Below are 22,126 nucleotides of genomic sequence, written 5' to 3'. Positions count from 1 at the left end.
ACCATAAAACCAATATCAAAAATAGCATAAAAGAAAGGGAATAACCAATAATCCAATATGTTTTCAGAAACACTTAACTCAGATGTTTATAAAGAAAAGTTGTAAAACGAATTTATATTTCCTCAGATTTTATGAATGGATGATATGACGATTAATCCTGTACAGCTATTAAATTACTGTATATAATATTTGTATAAATATGAATGCTTCATTTTATAAAATATTTCAAGTTGTAAACGTAGCTAGGTAATAATTTTAGAACTAACAAAAAGTCCATCAAAAAATACCACAATTAGTCTGTATATATATATATATGCCAAAAAACTTATCATTAAAGAGTCTCAAATGAATTGTCAAAACAATCATATAAATAACATCAAACATTAATTATCAATTAGTATATGACATATATTTAAGTTAAAAACTTGTATCTGGTACCATTTTTCTTATAAAAAAAAAACTTGTACGTACCTGGCATATAAATGAAAAAACTTGTACCTGGTATATAAATGAAAAAACCTTGTCGACTTACATTTATGAAAAAAAAACCTATACATACACAATTCTATACACATATATAAATAACAACCCTCCACTACCTCCGAAATCACCGGACAGTCAGACAGACACAAACCACTCCCTCCATCCATCCATATGGATCTCCGCCGTAGACTCCCTCCAAAACCACCGTCTTCCACCGCCATCCACCACCGAAAACCTCTCACCACCACCGACTCCGATCAAAAACTCCGACCAAAATCACCGGTTCCAAAAGCTTCCGATGCATTACCTCTTCCATTATACCTAACAAACGGCATTTTCTTCACTCTCTTCTTCTCCGTATCTTACTATCTTCTTCACCGGTGGCGCGACAAGATCCGGTCATCCACGCCGCTCCACGTGGTAACGTTGTCGGAACTTGCTGCAATTTTATCTTTAATTGCGTCGTTTATTTATCTGTTAGGTTTTTTCGGTATCGATTTTGTTCAACAATTTGCTCGAAACGATGACGAAAGCGAAGAAATGGAAGATAGTTATGTTACAAATTCCAAACAATCTGTATCTATAGATTCTAAACAACCTGTATCTATAGATTCAGTTCAGTTACCTAAAACTGCTTGTTATAATGATAATGATAATGATAATGATATTGATATTAATGATGATGATGAGAGGCTTATAGAATGTGTAATTAATGGTTCTGTTCCGTCGTATTCGTTAGAAGCTAAATTAACAGACTGTTATAAAGCGGCTTCTATTAGACGAAGAGCGTTGGAGAGGACGACAGGGAGGTCGTTAGTAGGTTTGCCGTTAGAAGGGTTTGATTATGACTCGATTTTAGGGCAGTGTTGTGAACTGCCTATAGGTTATGTTCAGATACCGGTGGGAATAGCGGGACCTTTGTTGATGAATGGCTGTGAGTATATGGTGCCTATGGCTACGACGGAAGGGTGTTTGGTTGCTAGTACGAATAGAGGTTGTAAGGCTATTTATGCTTCTGGTGGGTCCACGGCGATTTTGTTGAAAGATGGGATGACTAGAGCGCCTGTTGTTAGGTTTGCTACTGCGGAAAGGGCTTCACAACTTAAGTTCTTTTTGGAAGATGGTGTCAATTTCGATACATTGAGCGTCGTTTTTAACAAGTAAGGCATCTCTTTTGGTTTTTGTTAGTACGTGGCCATGTAGTTTTCATTGTCTTCACCAGAAATAATTCCTTGAATGTTAAGCAAGTGTGACATTTTGTTTTGTTAGTTCCAGATTGACTAATGACTAACTAAAAAAAGCTCTTGAATTTTGGTAACTTTAAAATTGAGAAAGCTTATATGTGATGTTTTTGGTTCTTGTCGTATTATATTTTTAGTCCCTATCTCCATGGCTTGACTTCTTTGAAGCCCAAATGTAGAATCCTCATCACATAAATTTGTGAAATGTATATGGCTGCATTGTATAATTGTATGTATTATATGTTTTGCCTTGTGTAGAGTGGATTTGAGTAAATATCTTTAACGTGGAATTTTTAGCCATGTGGTGATTTGATGTTTCTTTTCAATAGAAAACAAGACCGTTTCTTTATCTAGATATGGCGATTTGATGTTTATTGTGTCATATCTGATGTTGATAAGGTTATAATACGTAAAGTTACACGATTTGTGGTCCTATAATTAATATTATATTTTTGGTATAAACAGATCGAGCAGATTCGCTAGACTCCAAAGTATTCAATGTTCAATTGCGGGCAAGAATCTATATATCAGATTTACATGCAGCACAGGTGATGCTATGGGAATGAACATGGTGTCAAAAGGTGTCCAAAATGTATTGGATTTTCTTCAAAATGATTTCCCAGACATGGATGTGATTGGTATATCTGGTAAGAACTCTATTTCTTCATGGGATTTTCCTAGTTACTGTAATTTTTATTATTATTACACTATTTCACTAATTTAATGAATTTGTTTCTTTGAAACAACTCTACCTTTGACCGAAAATGTGAATTTTTGTAACTGATCAAGATAAAAAACACTGAAATTTTACTGATGTTGCCTCCCTCGCTAGTGATAGCATCATATTTGTAGGCGTAACTCGCCAAATGTCAGGTTGTTCACTTCTATATAATTGTAAATTTAGCTGGACATTTGAAATTAAATGTTTGTAGGAATAAGTACAAAGGGTGAAAGGGTGTATCAGTGTTGTTACCGTGTACACAAAAGGCTGAGCCTACTAATAATACCCACTTACTTATGAATGGGTAATTTGGCACTAATTTGGTCAAATAACATAAATAACAAAAGTTGGACAAAAGGTGTTTCCATATGATTTTGACATGTGTATTTCGGTTGAATAGGAAACTTTTGCTCGGATAAAAAACCTGCTGCGGTCAATTGGATTGAGGGGCGTGGGAAGTCTGTTGTTTGTGAGGCAGTCATCACTGAAGAGGTAGTGAGGAAGGTGCTTAAAACCACAGTACCTGCCCTTGTAGAACTGAACATGCTTAAAAATCTTGCTGGTTCAGCAATCGCTGGCTCTCTTGGTGGCTTCAATGCTCATGCTGCCAATATTGTCTCAGCAGTCTTTATAGCCACTGGTCAGGATCCAGCCCAAAACATTGAGAGCTCTCATTGCATTACTATGATGGAAGCCGTCAATAATGGAAAAGACCTACACATATCTGTTACCATGCCTTCGATTGAGGTATTTGTCATTACCTCATATTGATAGCACTTGTTCTCATTTCTCATGTGTGCTCCTGATATCTGACTTTGAATAACCAGTTGTGAAAGAGTGTAAAGATGTACTGATATTGCTTGAAGTTGTAATAGTAGTTAGATGAACTTCCATAAATTAATGAGATAGTCAGTTTCATGATGAACATATCTAATCAACTTGTTTGTTTGTTACAGGTTGGCACCGTTGGTGGAGGGACACAACTAGCTTCTCAATCAGCATGCTTGAATCTACTTGGAGTCAAGGGTGCGTGTATGGAATCGCCAGGGTCAAATGCAAGGCTCTTGGCAAGGGTGGTAGCTGGATCAGTGTTAGCCGGGGAGCTATCGTTGATGTCTGCCATATCAGCAGGGCAGCTGGTTAAGAGCCACATGAAATATAACCGATCAAGCAGGGATATGGCAGCGATGGCAGCCATTGCAGCAACAGTGTGAAGTTTTTGCAATTTTCTTTCTTATTGAGTGTATCAGTGTATGTATAAAATTCTTTTGGGGGGTGGGCTGTGAAGGGTTATTTATAAGTCAGGGTGTATTTTTAACATTTTTGTTAATTTATCAAATCTGTTTTTGTGACTTAATTATTTATCTTTCGATAGTCATCCACTTCTTTATCATATCAAAATTACTTATAAAACAATCGCAAGTAATTTAGCTGCGTGTTCTTCCCCACACCTCTTATCAAACAATCGTGTCATGACGACTGAAATATGCGTTTGATATGATGCAAGTCTATGTCGTCTCATATCAGCTTAAACCACAAGTGTACAATGAATGTGGAAGTGTTTGGGATCTTTATCGGTTTCGAGAGTTAGACAAAATATGCACATATATGACAAAATAAAACAAGTGGTTAACGTGGAGTCAAATAGTAACCACATGAAATGATTCCATTTGTTGTATAAGTGTCATTGCTTCCATGTTGGATTAGTTGCTATTGCACCCCAGACATATCGGTTTGGTTCCGATAGTCTTTCATAGCTGCGGGATGTATACCACCAACACCGGTCTCAAAAATCACGAAAAACTTGGTATTAATCCTAATCCCCTATGCAGTTAAAGTTTCGAGATGAATCTAGATTGTGTAATTGTTATATCTCAGGATTGTTGTAATTGATCACTAGCACCTTGCTAGTTGACTTTATTATTTAATATACTTCTATTTCTGTCGTTTAAAAAAAAAAATCTTAATCCCATATGAACTAGTATCGGTATATTAAGCATTTTTCCGGTATCCATCCTGTTCCAAGAACCACCAAAAGTGGATACCTGCCAGATTTGGGAGAAATTGATCATCTCTTGACAAGCACATGTGCTGAAAACACCTGATGACTATGCACCTAGTCATCTAATTTCTTGGATCACTTGGATACATTGAATGTCATTACTTGGATAGACTTTGTAGGGAATCTTTTGAAACCTATCTAGAATTTATTCTTCTTTATTGGCCAAAGCCTTAAAATCATCAACACCCAAAGAAAAGCCAATCTCGTGATGTGTAATTGCGTATCACCCACTTACAGTATCTACTTTGATTTTATCTGTACCTGTTATATCTTTAAATAGTTAATGAATTAACTTCAGGGTTTTGCTGCACCAAACATACAATGTTAGTAACATCCATCTTTAGACTTTTAAGTTGGCTAAAATATAGTTAGAAAGAATATTTGAGATGACGTGTTATATAATGGCGGTAAAGAAAATCAACAGTAAAAAAATATTCTCCATAGTACCATAAAAAAATTATGGTAAGTCTAGTGGAGGATGTGTATTTTCCACAAACAGTGGTATCACAATACTTTTAATCTGTTAATAAGATGATTTCTACAGCAATGTCCATAATCCAAAGGTAGAAGAAGCTGTAAGTTACAAAGGTTGTCCACAATCACTGGTAACTATTTCAATCTAAGTCTAACAAACCAACAAATGGGAATAGCCCGGAATCTTATAAACATCAAAAAATAAATAAATAAATTCAGGTGATGTTCGAAGCCTAACAAATGATACATGAAACAGCCTAACATGTAGTATCAAGTTTCATGTACCTTGCTTTTTTCCAGTATTTCTATCTTAACATTTCCAGTATTATCGAACTCTATAAGAGGCTGTCGAGTTGAGCTTGCAGGTCTTGTATAGATATCAGATTAATGTTGCATATCTCCTCTTGAGAGTACTCCTTTGCAGTGATTGTACTTGTTCATGGGCTTCTATGATATTCGTCCTGCACCGTGACAAACAAGGTATCAAATGAGTGACTACTTCATTGCCAAATTTGTTTTGACATAAATTATATGTCGAATCTCAAAAAGAATCTTGTGGAGCCGTCCTCAAACTTGTTTATAATGATACTAATAGAAAAACAAGTCATAGTGAGGTCAAAACAGGTAATTTTTCTGATATTTCACAATATTGGATACAGTTGTGAGGTCGAAACTGGTAACTTTTCTATACAGATTGAGTTGACTCGGGGCACTTGTTTAGTCCAATTTATAGAATTTCATTGTACTGAACTTACTGAACATGCTTTCAATAAGTACTTGGACCACGATCTTTATTGTGTGTGTGTGTGTGTGTAACCACAGTTAGGAGCTTGTAAGCATTTAATTACACCTCTGTGGAGAGTTTTGAAGCAATATTTAACACACAATCCAGATTGGCCCATTTTTTTGTTATACGGGTCGAGATTGCCACCTGCTCATATTATAAAGCTTTTGATAATTTCAAGTTCATGGAACTCCGCATTTACAGTTCTTGAAAGAGTTTAAGAAAATGCAAACAAAAGCTTACTTGATTGGTTTAAATAGTATTGTACGGGTCAATGGATTTTGCAGATAAAGCTTCATCTTTGCCATCACTCTTGGCAATCCATTCTGCATCGCTGCTATCAATCAAGTAGAAGGATAGAAGTCATATAAAAGTACAGATCTTAGAGAATGAAACTTCTATCTCAGCAACCATCTGGTCAACTAAGAGTTGAAGGTATTAACATACCTTCTGCACGATCTCTGCAACCTTATCAGGTGCTGCAAAAGCTTGATCCTTGAGTGGTTTTCCCATAGCTGACTCTAGCTTCAGATTTTGAGCACCTGATGACAATGGAACTCTGACTGCAGTCACCTTCATGTAAAAATAAAATAAAAATCGATGAGTATTTCTTAAGGTCATCCTCTCAATCAGTTTGTTGAAGATGGATCGTAAATCACGTAACCACATGGATATCTGGCTGATAAGTGACTCAGCTCACTAGCAAGAGAGTTGTAAAATAAATTTACTCTTGGGGAGTGATGAAAATAGAAGACAACCAACCTTTGTAACAAAAGAAAGCATGGGATCTACCACTGACTTGGTGACTGACATGATGAACTCCTCACATGTTGTTTTAAGATTTTTCTCCAGTTCCTGTATGTAAAGGAATAAACTTAGTGTTCAATTTGGAAATACGGAGAAATGCAAAGAGCAATACAAAATCCTTAACCTTAATTCAAGCATGTATATCACAAAATCACAACTTATAATTTGATTTAGAAAACTAAAATTAATTAACTAAAAGGCATCGGATACCTTCTTTGCATCAATTTGACTTTCCAAAACTCGAGGGGACAGGTACTTGCCAAAGAAGTTGACTTGACCAATCAAATAATGAGGTCTGACCTCTAAGAATACGTCTAAGATGCTCCTGTGCAAACAGTTCTCAGATCCTTCTTGCGGTAAATATAAACACAAGAACTTTAAAGGATATGATAGACATCCAGGTTGATAATATATGCAACTTTGCACTACTACTAGAGGCAAAAAATTAAGGAATCATTGTTATTGAAAAGTCTACGCATGAAACAAAAAGACTGAAATAATACCATCACTGCTAATATGTCCACACACATCTATTCTCTAGTTAAGGTGCATAGGGCATCAAATCTGTAGGCAACTGAAACTCATGATGCACCAAAAAATAAAGGGTTCCTCCAGAAATATCATAGGGAAGTGTTTTGCTTAATTATACTAGGAGAAAATAAACTAATGAACATGCATGTTTCTTTAATAGTCAGATGATATAGAAACTATATACCTAACATACAGAATACTAATTCCAATAGGATACAAGAAAAAAAGTCACCAAAAAATATAATAGTCTTTCAAAAAGTAAAGGAAGTATATGCATTTTTCATATCGGCTATACATAAACGTGGCATAAAAAAAAGTAATCTTAATATACAGAAACAAGAAGTTGAATTACATCCAGTTGATTAGGTCTGATAGCTATACAGAATTATACTACAAGTTGCAGGTAAATGGACTAAGCAGGAAAATTATACTAGCATTTATATAAAAAATGGAACAAGATAGGTAAATCCCAATTAACTCTTAAAACCTGCCAAAAAGGGCATATTATATAAACCTTGACAAGTGACAGATGCATGGTGTGCTTAACTTAGCCTTTTACCTATTCCGCCAATCCGTCATAGCTTTCAGCTATTACATATTTTACGCCCGGTTTGCCAGTACTGCAGTGTACAATAGGACCATCTATGCGTTACTTTTGGATTGTGTCAGCTAATGATCTCATTTGATTCATGGCCCAACTAAACGGATCCTGATTTGACCCATGACCCGACTAATGAGCAAAGCCACCATTTAGTTTTTTATTTTTTCTAACCCATCCCACACCAATCACCCCTCCCTTTCCGCTCCCTTTTCATTGGACTTCGTTTCTTTCTTCTCTCTATATTTTTTTCATTTACTTGATGGAATTTTGTACTGATTATTTGTATCTTCAATTTTGGAAAGATCACTTCTTATGACAGAATAGTTTTATCATGGCTAAAGTATATATTTAAACTTTGAAACTCCCAATTGACATCAGAAAGACTGTTTCTTGATCTCATTTTATATCTCGTCTTGTGATACAATTACATCCATTATAAATAATTAAACTGTTCACTTATCTAACTGGGTGACTTGTTCAGGTATTTAACCCGTGACACTAGTACATAGCTGACAGAATGGTAAGTCAAAGATAAACTAAAAAGATATATTACACAATAAACAAAGAATAAGACCCTTTAAGTAATGACAGCAGCAGAATAACCCCCCCCCCCCCCCCCCCCCCCCCCCCCCAACCCAAAAACAGAAGACATACAAAAAAATTATCAAGAAATCGAAGATTTAAGTTAAGAGCTTACAGAACTAAGATCAGATTTGGTCTCAGCTGATTGTTCCAGCTTTCCAGGGTAATTTACATCTTCATCCAGAGGAAGATAATTTGCTATCTGAGATGGACATACAAGCAAATTCATAATAGCGGAATTGCTCATCGGATCATGAGGGTACTGCTTCAGAAAAATCAATATGAGTAACATTCTTAGTTTAGTCCATCTAAGATTGTCATTTTGTTGTAAAGGAAAGCCTTCTTTTTGTCATTTTTTAAAGTTGGGGGTTGAGGTGGCAGAATACTTCCATTGGGTGTCAACAATGTTTTCTTACAATGGCATCATGGACTCTGCAGAACAATGAAGCAGCCAGTCAGATGATCTGGATGCTTAGATGGTGCAGTTGCTTAGGTTTGTACATCAATGATTTAAAGAGAAGCCACCAATTTCTAGAGAATCCACCAAGATTTGTTGTTTAACAGAACACTAGGCAGTACACTAGGGTTCTTGGGAGTTTCTTGGTTTATTTATTGTTTGGAGATCTCGGGTTAAATACATTAAAAGGTAACATATTTTCTTAAAGTTCCTAAAAAGGGTAACGTATATATGTTTTGATAATAAAAGGGACTATGTTTTTATATTGTAAGCAATAAAGGTAACATCGTTAGTTTTTAACGTTAAGCATTCGTTAAGTGCCAACGTGACGTGACATGACATGCCACATCAATAATAAAAGGCCACGTCATCAAAGAAAATGGTCGATCTAGACAGTTTACACAACAACATTGTCATCTTCAACAATTGGGTATCATTTATCGGTAAAATATATATAGATCGGTGATGGGTATAAAAATGGTGAAAGAAAAATCAGTGATGAATATAGAAATGGGGTTTGCTTTGCTATGGCTTATGTGTATAGAAATGGGGTGTGCATTACTAAGATAAATGCCACATAGACTTTTTCCCAATGATGTGGCATGTCACATCGGCACTTAACGAATATCTAACATTAGAAACTAACGATGTTACCTTTATTGCTTACAATTTGAAAACATAGTCCCTTTAATAATGAAAACATAAATATGTTACCCCTTATGAAAATAGGTTACTTTTTTATGCATTTAACCCGGAGATCAAAGAAGGCAGGAATGCAGGATGTATCATGCAAGTTAGAGACTTTAAAGAAAGAGGTGATTAAGGGCGCAGCATGTAAGTTAGAGACATGACATACCTCATCACGGATGTGTGTTCGAGCACGGAAGGTTAACCTTTCATGAATATCTGCCAGAATTCTGTCTAGTGTAGGACGTATTCCAGCCAAGGATTCACTTTGTCTGCTGAGATGTTCTCCTATGACTTCTACTTTGAGAATATTCACAAGTTCACAAAGAACATCTAAACTCGTTTCATGAATAAGCTTTGGTCGCAGCGTATCATACAAGGAAGTACATCTGAAAAACATTTAATGAAGTGAGAGCTGTGAGCATGGATCCTTTGCATAGAGCATTATGCCTGCATGTTTCTTTAATCTCGATAATAATAGAAGATGTGAAATGATGTGGGTTTACTACACATCTGAACTTAGATATAGTGTCAGTGTAACAATATTCTGTTTAAGAGTTATCCTGATTCGATTAGGTAATGAAAACAAATATAAAAGACTCCGTAAACATCATCCAAGGAATGAATTAGAGGATGACATATGATAAACATATAGACAGGCCTGGAATATAAGTGATGCAATGGAACTTACAGAGGATCTACCAAAGGAGCCAAACTTGAGATATCCTCTGAAGTTGATGGGAAGAAATGGTCAAACAGCTGGTGCTCCAGCTGGCAAACCTGTTAAATAATTAAAAAAAAAAAGAAAGAAATTGTTTATTAACCTTGAAAAAGGGAAACATGGTGGCTCTGAATGGATTCAATTTCTTGATCTTCCAAGAAATGATTATATGGTATAACACCTTTGGTACCCTTTTTTGGAAATATAGTGTACAATGTTAACAAAAAGAAGCAGATCATAAAACACATCACTTATATCCCCAATTAGATTCCAGTCCTTGAATAATATACTGTCAATAAAACTGACAACCAGAAAACAAAAAAAATGAGGCTAAGTCATCGGTCTAATACCTCTATTGATCGGTCATGTCATATAGGCCCGAATTGGACATCCAATTGCTTCGAGTATGCTTTAATCAGACGAAGGTGTTGTACATGCTTCCACGACAAATTTTGTTTAACCTCATTTTGTGAATGAAGCCTTGATCAAGAACCAACACACAATATAGACAAAGTATGGTGCACATTAACAGACGGATAAACGGGTAACTGGAGAAGGTTTTCCTTATTTGGGTTATTCGGGGATGGCGAGCTATCTTTTTGACTCAGATGTAGCGGCCTAACCAGGTTTGTTTTTTGCCTAACCCGGTTATTTTGCCTACGGGCTAGGGCAAGATTCGAACTTGAGACCTCTTGTGAAGAAACAAGACTCCTTGCCACTAGAGCACTTGGTGATGGTTTATGGTACACATTAACATTATGGCATATTCCCATCAGTCATCACATGAGACCTCAGTGAGTCATTCGCAATATTGTTTATGTCATATAATTTTGTGCTATAAGAGGGTTTTAGTCGTAAGAAATTAGTGTATTTATAAATTAAGTCGCCAACATCTGAATAACATTATACCATATACATATTATAACTTTCTTTTGGTAAGGATCTCAGCAGTAAAGACCAATAATCCCGCCTCCACCAGAGATTAGCATGTGCACACATCTAAAGTGCACACATCTAAATATCATTTGCTCTATAACTTTATTGGAAGGGACTTCATCTTATATGTCACTAATTATTTAGAGATCTTAGAAGGGAGTATGTGACTCGGTCTATCTAGGATTTAACAACCATTCAACAATTACCTGCATCAAGTACGCACACCCAGATCTGGTTAACGAGGGTAATGTCTCCTTTTTGGAATACTCTGAAATCCTTTGTGATACTATGCCTTTTACCTATATGACATAAAGAAGATGAACATTTGCAATTGCATCAAAAAGATAAAACTTGATATCACTGACAAATACTATACATATAGAGACGGGTGAAACTAACATAAATCAGCTCACCAGAGATAACCGCTGTTCACAGTATATTCTGTGACAATCTGAAAGAATTTGAACATACTCTTTTCTTGAAGATCTTCTCTCGATTTCCTCTAGTACTGGTTTAAGCTGCATATGTAGCTACTATTAGGTTCATTCATCTTAAGGATGTATGCCATTGTAATTTCATATGGTACTACCCTGAGTTCATAAGGTACATAACTCTCATGTACAAAATACACTTACTTACAAGTGGTTTATGAAATCTTCTTGATACTAATATGTTATGAGTTCAAATTTTCAGGCAAAAGTGCTGACCTCTAAGCGAAAACAGAAACAAAATTTCATAGGGGTTTAGATACTACTCTGGTTGACAATTTTATTTATTAGTCTATTAGAGATTTTAGCAATTCAGAGTGGTCATTTTCTGGCATAATAGCTTACACTTCTTATTCTTTCACCAAACATCAAATGAATATGCAAAGCTTTTAGATATCCTAAAAGCTCAAACAATCCCATTCTTCTGACCACAAAAGCAAGCTGTATGCTTCACAAGCTGGCTTAAATCCTTGAGCTACTAAAAGAATCAATATAGAAAGAAAAATATTACCTCACTTGCAGCTGCTTTGAAACGAACATAAATGATAGATGCCTCCACACCCTCAGAAACAGCTGTTTTGCTGCCACCACTACTCTGAAGGGCCGTTTGGACCTGTCCAGCAAGAAAGAGAAATACATGAAAAGAAAATACATACAGTAATCACTTCCATTTTAGTTAAAATATAAGTGCTTCAACATAATTATATGGTTTACCTGAGAAGTACTACTTTTAATTACAGAAAGAACATGTACACGTATCAACCCCAGGGCCCGGGACTGTAATTCGTTAAATCATTATAATCTTAATAACATACAATTATAAAGCAAAATAAAATCGGGGAATAACTTGATTTTATATAAGGAATGATGTGCTACATACTTGAAGCTGACGAAACTTGACCAAATAAACACTGGACTCGGCATACTGAGGATTGTTTTCGACATACCTGAAACACCAATGCATTAATATAGAAAGGAACAGTAATCATGAACCAAGTACAATAGACACATGTGATGAAAGGAAAGTTCATTGGTTCAACGCTATGCAGAAGTTCAACTATAATTTCAAGCAAAACAGTCTTGACCTAAATCAAAGAACCTAGAGTTCGCATGAAAAAGGATGATGGGAGAAGAAAAATAGAATCGTCTAAGATTTACAAGCTTATGCATAAGACCCCATGCCATCAACAATTTACTTACGAGATGCACTCATCAAGCTTCTTAAGCTGCAGAAGAAAGTTTTCACTTGAGACATTTGTATGTGAAGAATAAAAGCTTGTAGCCACCTGCAATACATAGAGTTGACCAAAACATGCACCATCAGCTACAACAATGGATAAACACTCGCCTTAACAATGAAGGTTCAGGCCCCTCAATATATACACAAACTCATGTATATGTTATATATATATATATATATATGTATTTGCAGAGATAAAAGGGAACTTGCAAAAGAAAAGGCTTACATTACTTTAATAAGGGACATGGCTATATATAGCCTCCAATACCAACGATTACAACTTGCCAGTTACAACCCACTACTCCTAATATGTAAACCACTAAAATACTTCCTAAAGAACCAGTACAAACATGTGAACCAGTATCCTATATATCTGGTCAAACTATGACCACTTCTTAATTATATAGGACATGCATAGAAACTACTAAATAACTTGCTGAATGACCAATCTAATCATACTAAACATACTCAAAATAAAATGCTAGACTCATACTAATAAAAACAACACTTTGACTAGTTGACCTGTCGAGATTATTCCAACAAACAAAGCCTCCAGTAGAAACTAGTTGATGTAGGCTACCATTAATATTGTAATATAATTTTGACAAGAGAAATGGTCCAATATACACCGATCATTAGCAGGAATTATAATCATCTGGCCGCTACCAATCTGATACGAACCAATGGCTTGTATCAACTAATAAGAATAATATGAAGGATATGCTGGTATTCGAGAACCAGTAAACTCCTAAATTGATTAAACAAGAACAATAAACTGATAATAATAATCCACCTTCAAGAGTTACAACCCTAATGTTCTATTTATACTAGTCCTATAGCTTGGTTAACAAGCTAACTAAATAATAATAAATATATCTATAATACTTTCCTAATAATAATAATAATAATAATAAAACTAATATTATCTAATAATAATATTATTGATCGTATCATTAATTCAGCCCAGCCCAGCCTATTGCTAGTCCTTAGATACATATCATTACTACCCGCCACAAAACACACCTTGTCCTCAAGGTGTGACTTAGAACCAATCATTTTATTCCTGGATCCCAAACTCGAACTTGGAAATTCGTCTTATATGAATTCGTGTGAAGGCCAAAAACAACTAGATTCAGATTGTATACGAAAAACACAGCCAACAAAGCAGCTGACTCATTGAAAACAAACACCTTCTCCACTGACCAGTGCTCACCATTCGCGTGCAGTTCAGATCCAGTATAGCCCAGAACTACCTTCTTGCTTTTCCCATGATCACTGCTGATGTTTTCCTCCTTTGCCACTCGAGCTGCAACCCCCTGACAAAATCTACAATACTTTCAGTCACCGCCGAGGTCGTCTGTGTCAGGTCTTAACCTCAACCTCCTCGATCCCAATACCCGTCACCTTAGAAGTCGAAATATTTGCAGCCAGCATTGAAATCAGACCTGAAACAGGCATAGTCGACTCTGACTGTGAAATAGGTTGTTTTTGATGTGCTTTCTGATCTTGCTGTACACCAACCACAACCGGTTCAAGTTTATCCAGCCTATTTGTAAACCTCAACTGAAATTGTTGAGTTGCCAACCGAAATCGTGCAGTGGCTGCTCTAATACGATTGATCCGAGCATGCATTCTATCCAACCAAGCCTTAGTAGATTCACCGGATTGCTGGAAATCAACATCAGCATCAACAATCGTCCTTGATCCCATTGTTTAATAAAGCCACAGGCAGCAAGATCGAGAGCTCTGATACCAATTGATACGAATCAAATGGTTGTATCGATATAAAACTGAGATAGATAATCGATATTCGAGAGATCGATCAACTCTCCTAATTAATAACTAAATTACCAATATATTGCACCCATAATAAAGTTACGACCCTAATATTCTATTTATACTAATCCTATAGCTTGGTTAACAAGCTAACTAACTAAATAAAAATAATAATAATAACACTTTCCTAATATTCATACCTAATAATAATAATATTAATAATATAATAGTCTTGATCGTATCATTACTCCCCGCCGCAAAACACACCTTGTCCTCAAGGTGTGGCTTCAAATATTGCTTCAAATGATTCCCGGATCCCATATCTTTATTCGAAGAACTTCTCTTCCGACAGTTTGCAACCAGAGAACTCTTGTTTCTGATTCTCAAAAACCACTTCTGTTGCAACTTGTTTTGGATCAAAGGTTGTAGTTGTTTTTGTCACATGTGACCAGCAGATGGTAGACATAAAAGGGGAATTATGTCCTGTTTTTGTATCACGTTTTGGATCGAAGGACTTAGTTGCCTTGGTGACTGTTGTTTTGAAGGTAGACATCAACGGTACTGGATTTGGTGTTATTTGTTTGGCTGAAACAGATCTGAAAGTAGATACCGACGGAACTGTTTTTGGTAGATTAGAAGTAGGGGCTGTTTTTGGTGGAGTTGTGGTGGTAGCGGTTGGTGTTATTGCTGCTGATGAAGGCGAATCAGACACATTGAAGCCCCTCGAAACCATTAGCTCCCCTAATAACCTCGAGTCATTGTGTTGCCTTGCACTCCGTTCCATGTATTCCTCGAGTCTCCTATTGAAATCCTCCATACTCGCCGTTAGGATTTTTTTTTCTAGATGAACAGTGATTTGTTAAAAAAATATAATTAAAGGAAAAACGCACCACAGGTTGCAAGAAGGATAGCTCTAATACCAATTGATACGAACCAATGGCTTGTATCAAATAATAAGAATAATATGAAGGATATGCTGGTATTCGAGAACCAGTAAACTCCTAAATTGATTAAACCAGAACAATAAACTGATAATAATAGTAATCCACCTTCAAGAGTTTCAACCCTAATGTTCTATTTATACTAGTCCTATAGCTTGGTTAACAAGCTAACTAAATAATAATAAATATATCTATAATACTTTCCTAATAATAATAATAATAAAACTAATATTATCTAATAATAATATTATTGATCGTATCATTAATTCAGCCCAGCCCAGCCTACTGCTAGTCCTTAGATACGTATCACAATCCCAAACTTCTCATTTAGGTATTAGTTGCCCCTCTTTACAAGATTGTATGAAGGGCAGATTTAAAGAATACCAAACCATGGCACCTGTATTCATATTAACTTCACTCTCAAAGGGTCTTTCAGAACAAGACTGATACCTTACATGAAGCAAACATTGATCCATAAAATCCAAACTTACATTTTCTAATTCATCAAAATAATTGAGTTTACTATGAAGGGAGTCTGCAAACTCAATCAATCTTTGCTTCTCGATTACCTGCAATGTAGAATGAACTGATTACCCAAACACTCAGATGTGAGTATATGCAAGTTATATATTGCTCAGGACTAATACTAATTATATAATAAAATAGTTAAAGCTCATATGTGATTTAACTAAGCAAACATTACCATAACTTTGCTTTATATAACACGTAAACAGAAAAAATTAAACATAAAAACAAGCTTTAAGGGGAAAACAGGCAGAACCCACCAATCGATCGCATGCATCATGAAGGGTTTTGGTCTTCGTTGTAACTACGTCATGTTGCATTTGTAATTCGTTGAACAAATCAATAGTTTCATCCACCTGAAAACTGTGGTGGTTAAGTTGACTGTAAACTATGGTATCCTAGCTTAAAAAATTACAGTGGTAGTTTCTACTTGGATAACTGGAGACATGACAAAGTTACGAGAAAAGTATACCTGCTGAAGAATACCATCACAAGTTTGTACTTCTCGGTTAACGTGTTAACATATTGCTGATACTTCTCTTCTCTCTATGGAATAATATATATTAGTTTCCAAAGGGATAGCCAGGGTTGCCCAAAGATAAGGAATAAAAGTGCAAAGAAAAAATGCTACTAACCTCTGATTTCATTGCTGCTTCAAGATCTGCAAACCACTTGTAAAACTGTATCAAGGGCAATGAGCCATTCATTAGTCTTCAATAAAGTACCCTAACATTTAATTTACAGATATAGTATTTGCATTCTGCTTTCTATACTTTAAATTAAAGACGATGAACGCTGTCGGTGAATACTTTGTTCTCAGACTACTACTCTGACAAGTTTAATGGTAAACTTTCGGCTAGGTTTAGATATTTGGAAAGTTGGAAGCATAGATCAAAGGAAGCACACAACAAAATGAAGAAAAATAAGAAAGAATACATGAAGGTTGAACAGCCTTGTAACTCAGGCAAACTCAGGTCTTACATAGCCAGGCGTTTGTCAGTTTGTGTAGTAATTCTTAGCATCATGAAGAGCATATTTCGAGACCACTATAAGCATCCCAAAGGACGACTTCTAACTTATGAATAACTTATGTTTCAGGATTCCTCCAACGTAAAGTATACATACGATTAAAAGCATTTACACAGATGTAAAGTTGCATTCAGCGTAGAACTTAAATAACAACATGAATAAATATAAATATTTTTTCTATGAGAACATTGCAATTATAAACATCAAGGGAGAAATAGCCAGGCTGAGGCAATACCTGGTTTGTATTGACCAAAACACCATCTATTTTCCCATACTCTTCCACAGAACCAGGCTTTGTAGATATAGATAAACCATGATTCTCTTGGGAAATATTTTCCTGCGACTGTAAATCATGTTATTGATTATGTCAACGATTTAGACCATACAGATAATACACATCCAAGTAACTGTCATGTACAAACTAGATCTCACCAATTTGGAAGGAAATGGTCGCTCCACAATTGTATTAGATAGTGCTTTTATTGCTGCTTGTTGCTGCTCAGTTAGTGGAGCATTCTATCCAATAAAACAAGCAATGATTAACCACCCACCTAAGATAACACTTTATTCTTGTGTGTAGCAGGAACATATCTAAAGCAAAATGCACGTCTCACACTACATGTACGCGTATGAAGCTACATCTCTGCTCTCCACTTATTGGGTCACTAAGCAGGTCTGTTTATACTTGGACATTCATAATCCCAAACAACTAGTAATAATAATCAATTACCTTATTTCTGGCTAGTGACAACAACTGAACAACCTAATAATTACAAGCCAACAATAATCCCAAACGCCTACACCCTCCCCCAAATCACCATTGATTCCACAAAAGCTATTTCAAAATGAAGCATTAAGTTTCAAATCAAGGTGGAATTCAATGTTCTTGGATCATAATGGCACAACTTACAATAATTTTTCAAAAGTATCTAAGTCTCTTGGACCTGTTCTCAAATGGGTTCCAAAGATTACTTCAAAGTAAGTTGGTGTCAAATGGCTCGTACACATTTCAGTTTGCAACCCGTTCAAAATCTATTTTTCTTAATACTAATACTTCATAATAAACCTTTCCATTCACCTTTTGTGCTATCAATCACTGATGCATGATGAACGTGGTTTTCACATTCATCATGAGGGGGAGAGATAGAGATAGAATGATTGAATATGTTGTTCATTCGAGGGGGAGCATGGGAGAACAAAATATATATATATATATATATATATATTTTATTTTTTCAATCAAAGGCTCCAAATAATTGCTCAATTGTAGAGGTAGCACAATAGATTGCTCATTTAAGGGGAGCACAATGAAAGCTTTGAAGTTTGATTCTTTGCTCCGAAGACTATGCTCAGATTGAGGGGGAGAAAAAGTTTTAAAGATTGATATTGATTATCCTTTTGAGGGGGACATCCTTTTGAGGGGGACATTGCCTTGCTTGATTATTTGCACCAAAGATTATGCCCAAGTGAAGGGGACCTGAAATGAAAAATCACTTCATACCCAATATACACTCAAAGCTAAGCCAAGCTTCCGCACTTTATACCAAACCAAGCTTCTGCACTTTATACCAAGCTTCCACATTTTACAAGAAACCCGAGTCTTCGCCTCCACAGATTATATGAGATGATTCAAAGTCAAGGTTGATACACGATGAAGACAGAGAGAAAACTTCAAGGTCACTCAACGGCAATGATCCTCAACAAAAAAAGGGCCCCCAAAATCTAAAGTCTTAAGACGTTGCATCCATTACAATTCAACAACAAGAGAGAGAATGCAGAGCTACTGGCTGAACTGACAACCTTGATTCATCAAATCAAACACTAAGGGGGAGATTGTTAGATATTAAAATAGCGTTAGATTTGATATTAAAACTTTGTATCTATATGACAACTTGTAATAGAAGAGGGGGCTTAATGAACATTAGTTCCCCTATAAAAACCCCCTCTCTTCATTCCATTTGTAACCTTTGAAGCCTTAAAAAACCTTTGACACTATTTTATCCAAACACACTTTTCTCCCATATTCTCTCAAAACACATACTACACACATATATTCTTACATATGCATACTAACATGAATTTCCATGTTTTACATTTTGTATTACATCTCATAAATATCTAATCATCGGTGTCAAATCTGTCAATAGTTTGACTGTTGGAACAACCAAGGGAAGGACTACAGCCAGCTCGTTAGGTGATCAAACAAGCTCTTCATATTACGAAAGGGAGATTCGAGAAGGACCCTTTGAGATCAGTTGGCCACTACCCTTTGACGTGAACCCAGATTCTGTTTCAGTGAACACCTTCAGTTCATCATGTGTTTCTGTTCCTATTAGTCATATTGTTGTTGTTTCCTTTTATACTCAAACTATAAAAACAAAAAACTTGTATATTTTAGTATAAATCTGAAGTTATATCTTGTATTATTCATATGTACAAATCACATTTATGTTAATTTTCACAATCTGCATCCATCAGTGCAGAGTCCATATTTCTAGTAACCCATGGTGTGGTGTGGTATTGTTCTTCTGCTACGGACTTGACAGCAGTGACAGTATAATGAGCAGATATGGGGTACTGATGGTGGAATATAGGCGGGTTGGGTAACATGTTATAAAGTCAAAATGGGCCAGGCCGACCAGAAAACGTTGCAAAACTTGAAATCATTAAGTTAACAGTTTTCTAATAATGCAAATCGAGACGTTCTTTACATAACTATAGTTCAGATCACATTTGACAAAAATAAGTGCAGAAAGAAATAACGTAACAGTTGACATTGAAAATATAATACCATTTTATACTTCCATCCAGTTGGGCGATGCTTTATTCACAAGTTTGTATGGTTGGTGGTTTAGACATCTTCCCTTTACATTAGATAGGCCCCGTTGATAGTCGAGTTTTTATTTGTCATTTAAAAAGTATGTAAAAACCCGATGAAGCCGCCCATGAAAAAGCCACCAGCGGGCCTGTTTGAGCATATATCTAAAGTCAAAATCACAATGCTAAACTAAAAAACACGAAGCAATAGGTTTAACCATCCTCATAGATAGTATCATAAAACATAAGAATCCGTAATAAAGACAACACAAAAAATTAGTAATAAAGTGAGTTATCTAAACTTTAAAAGATAAATAGTTGCTCACTTCGCCTGCAAAACTCTAATTAAGATCTTACTTTCGATTCTGTTGCTAAAGGAATGGGAATGGTCACTCGAGTGCTGCTTTACGATTTCCTTTGTATTGTCTTTTCAGGGGTAGCAAACTTGACCAACTTGGTTCAATCCACGCGTGAGCGGACAGATGTGTAGTTATGGTGAAGTTGTCCCCCAGTTTTTCTTGGATGCTTTTTCCATTGAATGTATGAAAGGTGCAAGTGTCAAGTGAATAGAACACTATCTTACCGTTGTTAGAACACAATTGTGGAAGGAAGATCTTGTTCTCCATTTCAGGCACTTTGGCTTCAATACAAACACATCTTGTATCACATATATAAATCATGTGCTTTCCTATGCCATCTATTTTCTCCCATTCTTGCGTACAATCTTCGCTCAGCTTAAGTACCTCAATAGCATCTCCCAACCTCCCCATTACAACTACTAAGATGTGTTTATCACATGTCACCAAGAAATGTGACTCTGTCGCGTCCAACATGGAACGATTTCTTGGGGGTTCCAAGAGAAATCCTCTCCACCCAAATTTTTGAAAACAGCAAGTTCTCCATCGTCACACAACCCATAGAGGTCTCGGCCATAGAATGATGGAAAGCGAACAAAGTGAGGATGCGAATCACCTAGATTAATCCTTTGCCAGGTTGCTTCCCGGGATACAAAATGGACGTAAACACGCACCTTTGTAAATCCAACCACCATACAATCCGTGGAAGTAGGTGGTGCTGAGAAAGATACATGCCTAAACTGATAATCTGCTTCTGGAAGCTCGAGACGATCATTTGTGAATGGGTTAAAGAACGCCAGGCAATACTCACTGGTCTTAAACAACAACCAACCAAACCTAGAACAATACGAATCATCATAAATGGATACCTGCAGGTTTTTCATAAAGTAGTTGTTACCTAACAACGGATCCGTGAAAGTAATAATGCCTCGATTTTTATCAATAACCATCAGCCAAGGTGAAACTAATGAGTAATTCTGTAATTCTGTTTTGCTGCGCCATTGTACCAAAGGTGCTGCTGGATGACAACGTTTGCAAGTAGCACGGAAGTTCATATATTCCACACCAACACAAAATTTCATAATCATTTGCAAAACATCAAATGGAATATCATGCAAGCGAGATTTACTAACTTCAACCATATCATCCGTAATTAATGCTACTGCCATCTCATCCTCTTTGTGTTTAGAATCAACTGTGAAATTGGGTTCTATAAGGTCATCTTCTAACATACACAAATGATGCATTTAAGAAACAATTTTTCTGCAAAAAAAACTCATGATAAACAGATAGAACTATAGAAGTATAAACAAAAAGCCATACCAGTTTTCCCACAACGACACATGGCTTGTTGGCAGCACTGGAGAAGGCATAGGAGATGAGACAATGGTTTGATTGTTGACATGGTACGAATAAATGATTTTATCCACCTTGTCACGAATATGTATATAACCCCCTAATTCCAAGGCAATTGCAGGGTTGTAAAACATGGATTTATCACGAGCAAGATCCACAAAAAAGATGGCACCCTTAAGGTCTTCCGTTTCTTCCCACACTTCTTGAGTAATTTCTATGTCTTCATAGTCTTCTGGTTCCAGGTTATCCAAATGAGCTATACCAGTCATGTCCCAGTCTTTGAGGCTTTCCAATTCTTCCCAGTTTATATTAGTTGTGTCTAATTTAAACAAACGCACAGTGCTGGGTATTATCTGACCTATCTCATGATAACCAACTAGAATGTAGAATAATTCCGAACATGTTCCTTTCAGAAAACAAGTCCATCCGCCAGAACGAATGGAAGGAGGAAAAGGACAAGCTCCAAAAAGCAGTAGTTTTATCACAACTTCTGTATCCTTAACAACAATTT

At 36.0% G+C, this 22,126-nt stretch overlaps 2 protein-coding genes and 1 pseudogene across 2 annotated transcripts; 1 reads left to right on the top strand and 2 right to left on the bottom strand.

The window, feature by feature from the left end:
- Nucleotides 1–525: 525 nt before the first annotated feature.
- On the top strand, nt 526–3,802 carry LOC122586774 (3-hydroxy-3-methylglutaryl coenzyme A reductase 1-like). The gene is made up of 4 exons (XM_043758760.1): nt 526–1,643; nt 2,190–2,371; nt 2,846–3,192; nt 3,402–3,802. Exons 1-4 carry the CDS (start codon nt 655–657, stop codon nt 3,657–3,659), a joined length of 1,776 nt encoding a protein of 591 aa, XP_043614695.1. The 5' UTR covers nt 526–654; the 3' UTR covers nt 3,660–3,802.
- A 1,226-nt stretch (nt 3,803–5,028) lies between these two features.
- LOC122588068 lies at nt 5,029–20,673 on the bottom strand (annotated as a pseudogene).
- Nucleotides 20,112–22,126, bottom strand: LOC122589735 (F-box protein At4g00893-like). Its single transcript, XM_043762061.1, has 2 exons — nt 21,583–22,126; nt 20,112–21,454 (listed from the first exon to the last, which is right to left on the bottom strand). The coding sequence occupies exons 1-2, from the start codon at nt 21,662–21,664 to the stop codon at nt 20,703–20,705; spliced, it is 834 nt and encodes a 277-aa protein (XP_043617996.1). The 5' UTR covers nt 21,665–22,126; the 3' UTR covers nt 20,112–20,702.

This window comes from Erigeron canadensis, chromosome 2 (assembly GCF_010389155.1).
Source record: "Erigeron canadensis isolate Cc75 chromosome 2, C_canadensis_v1, whole genome shotgun sequence".
NCBI classification, from domain to species: Eukaryota; Viridiplantae; Streptophyta; class Magnoliopsida; order Asterales; family Asteraceae; genus Erigeron; species Erigeron canadensis.
Note: the sequence above shows the minus strand (reverse complement) of the source record. Positions and strands in the feature narration are given on the sequence as shown.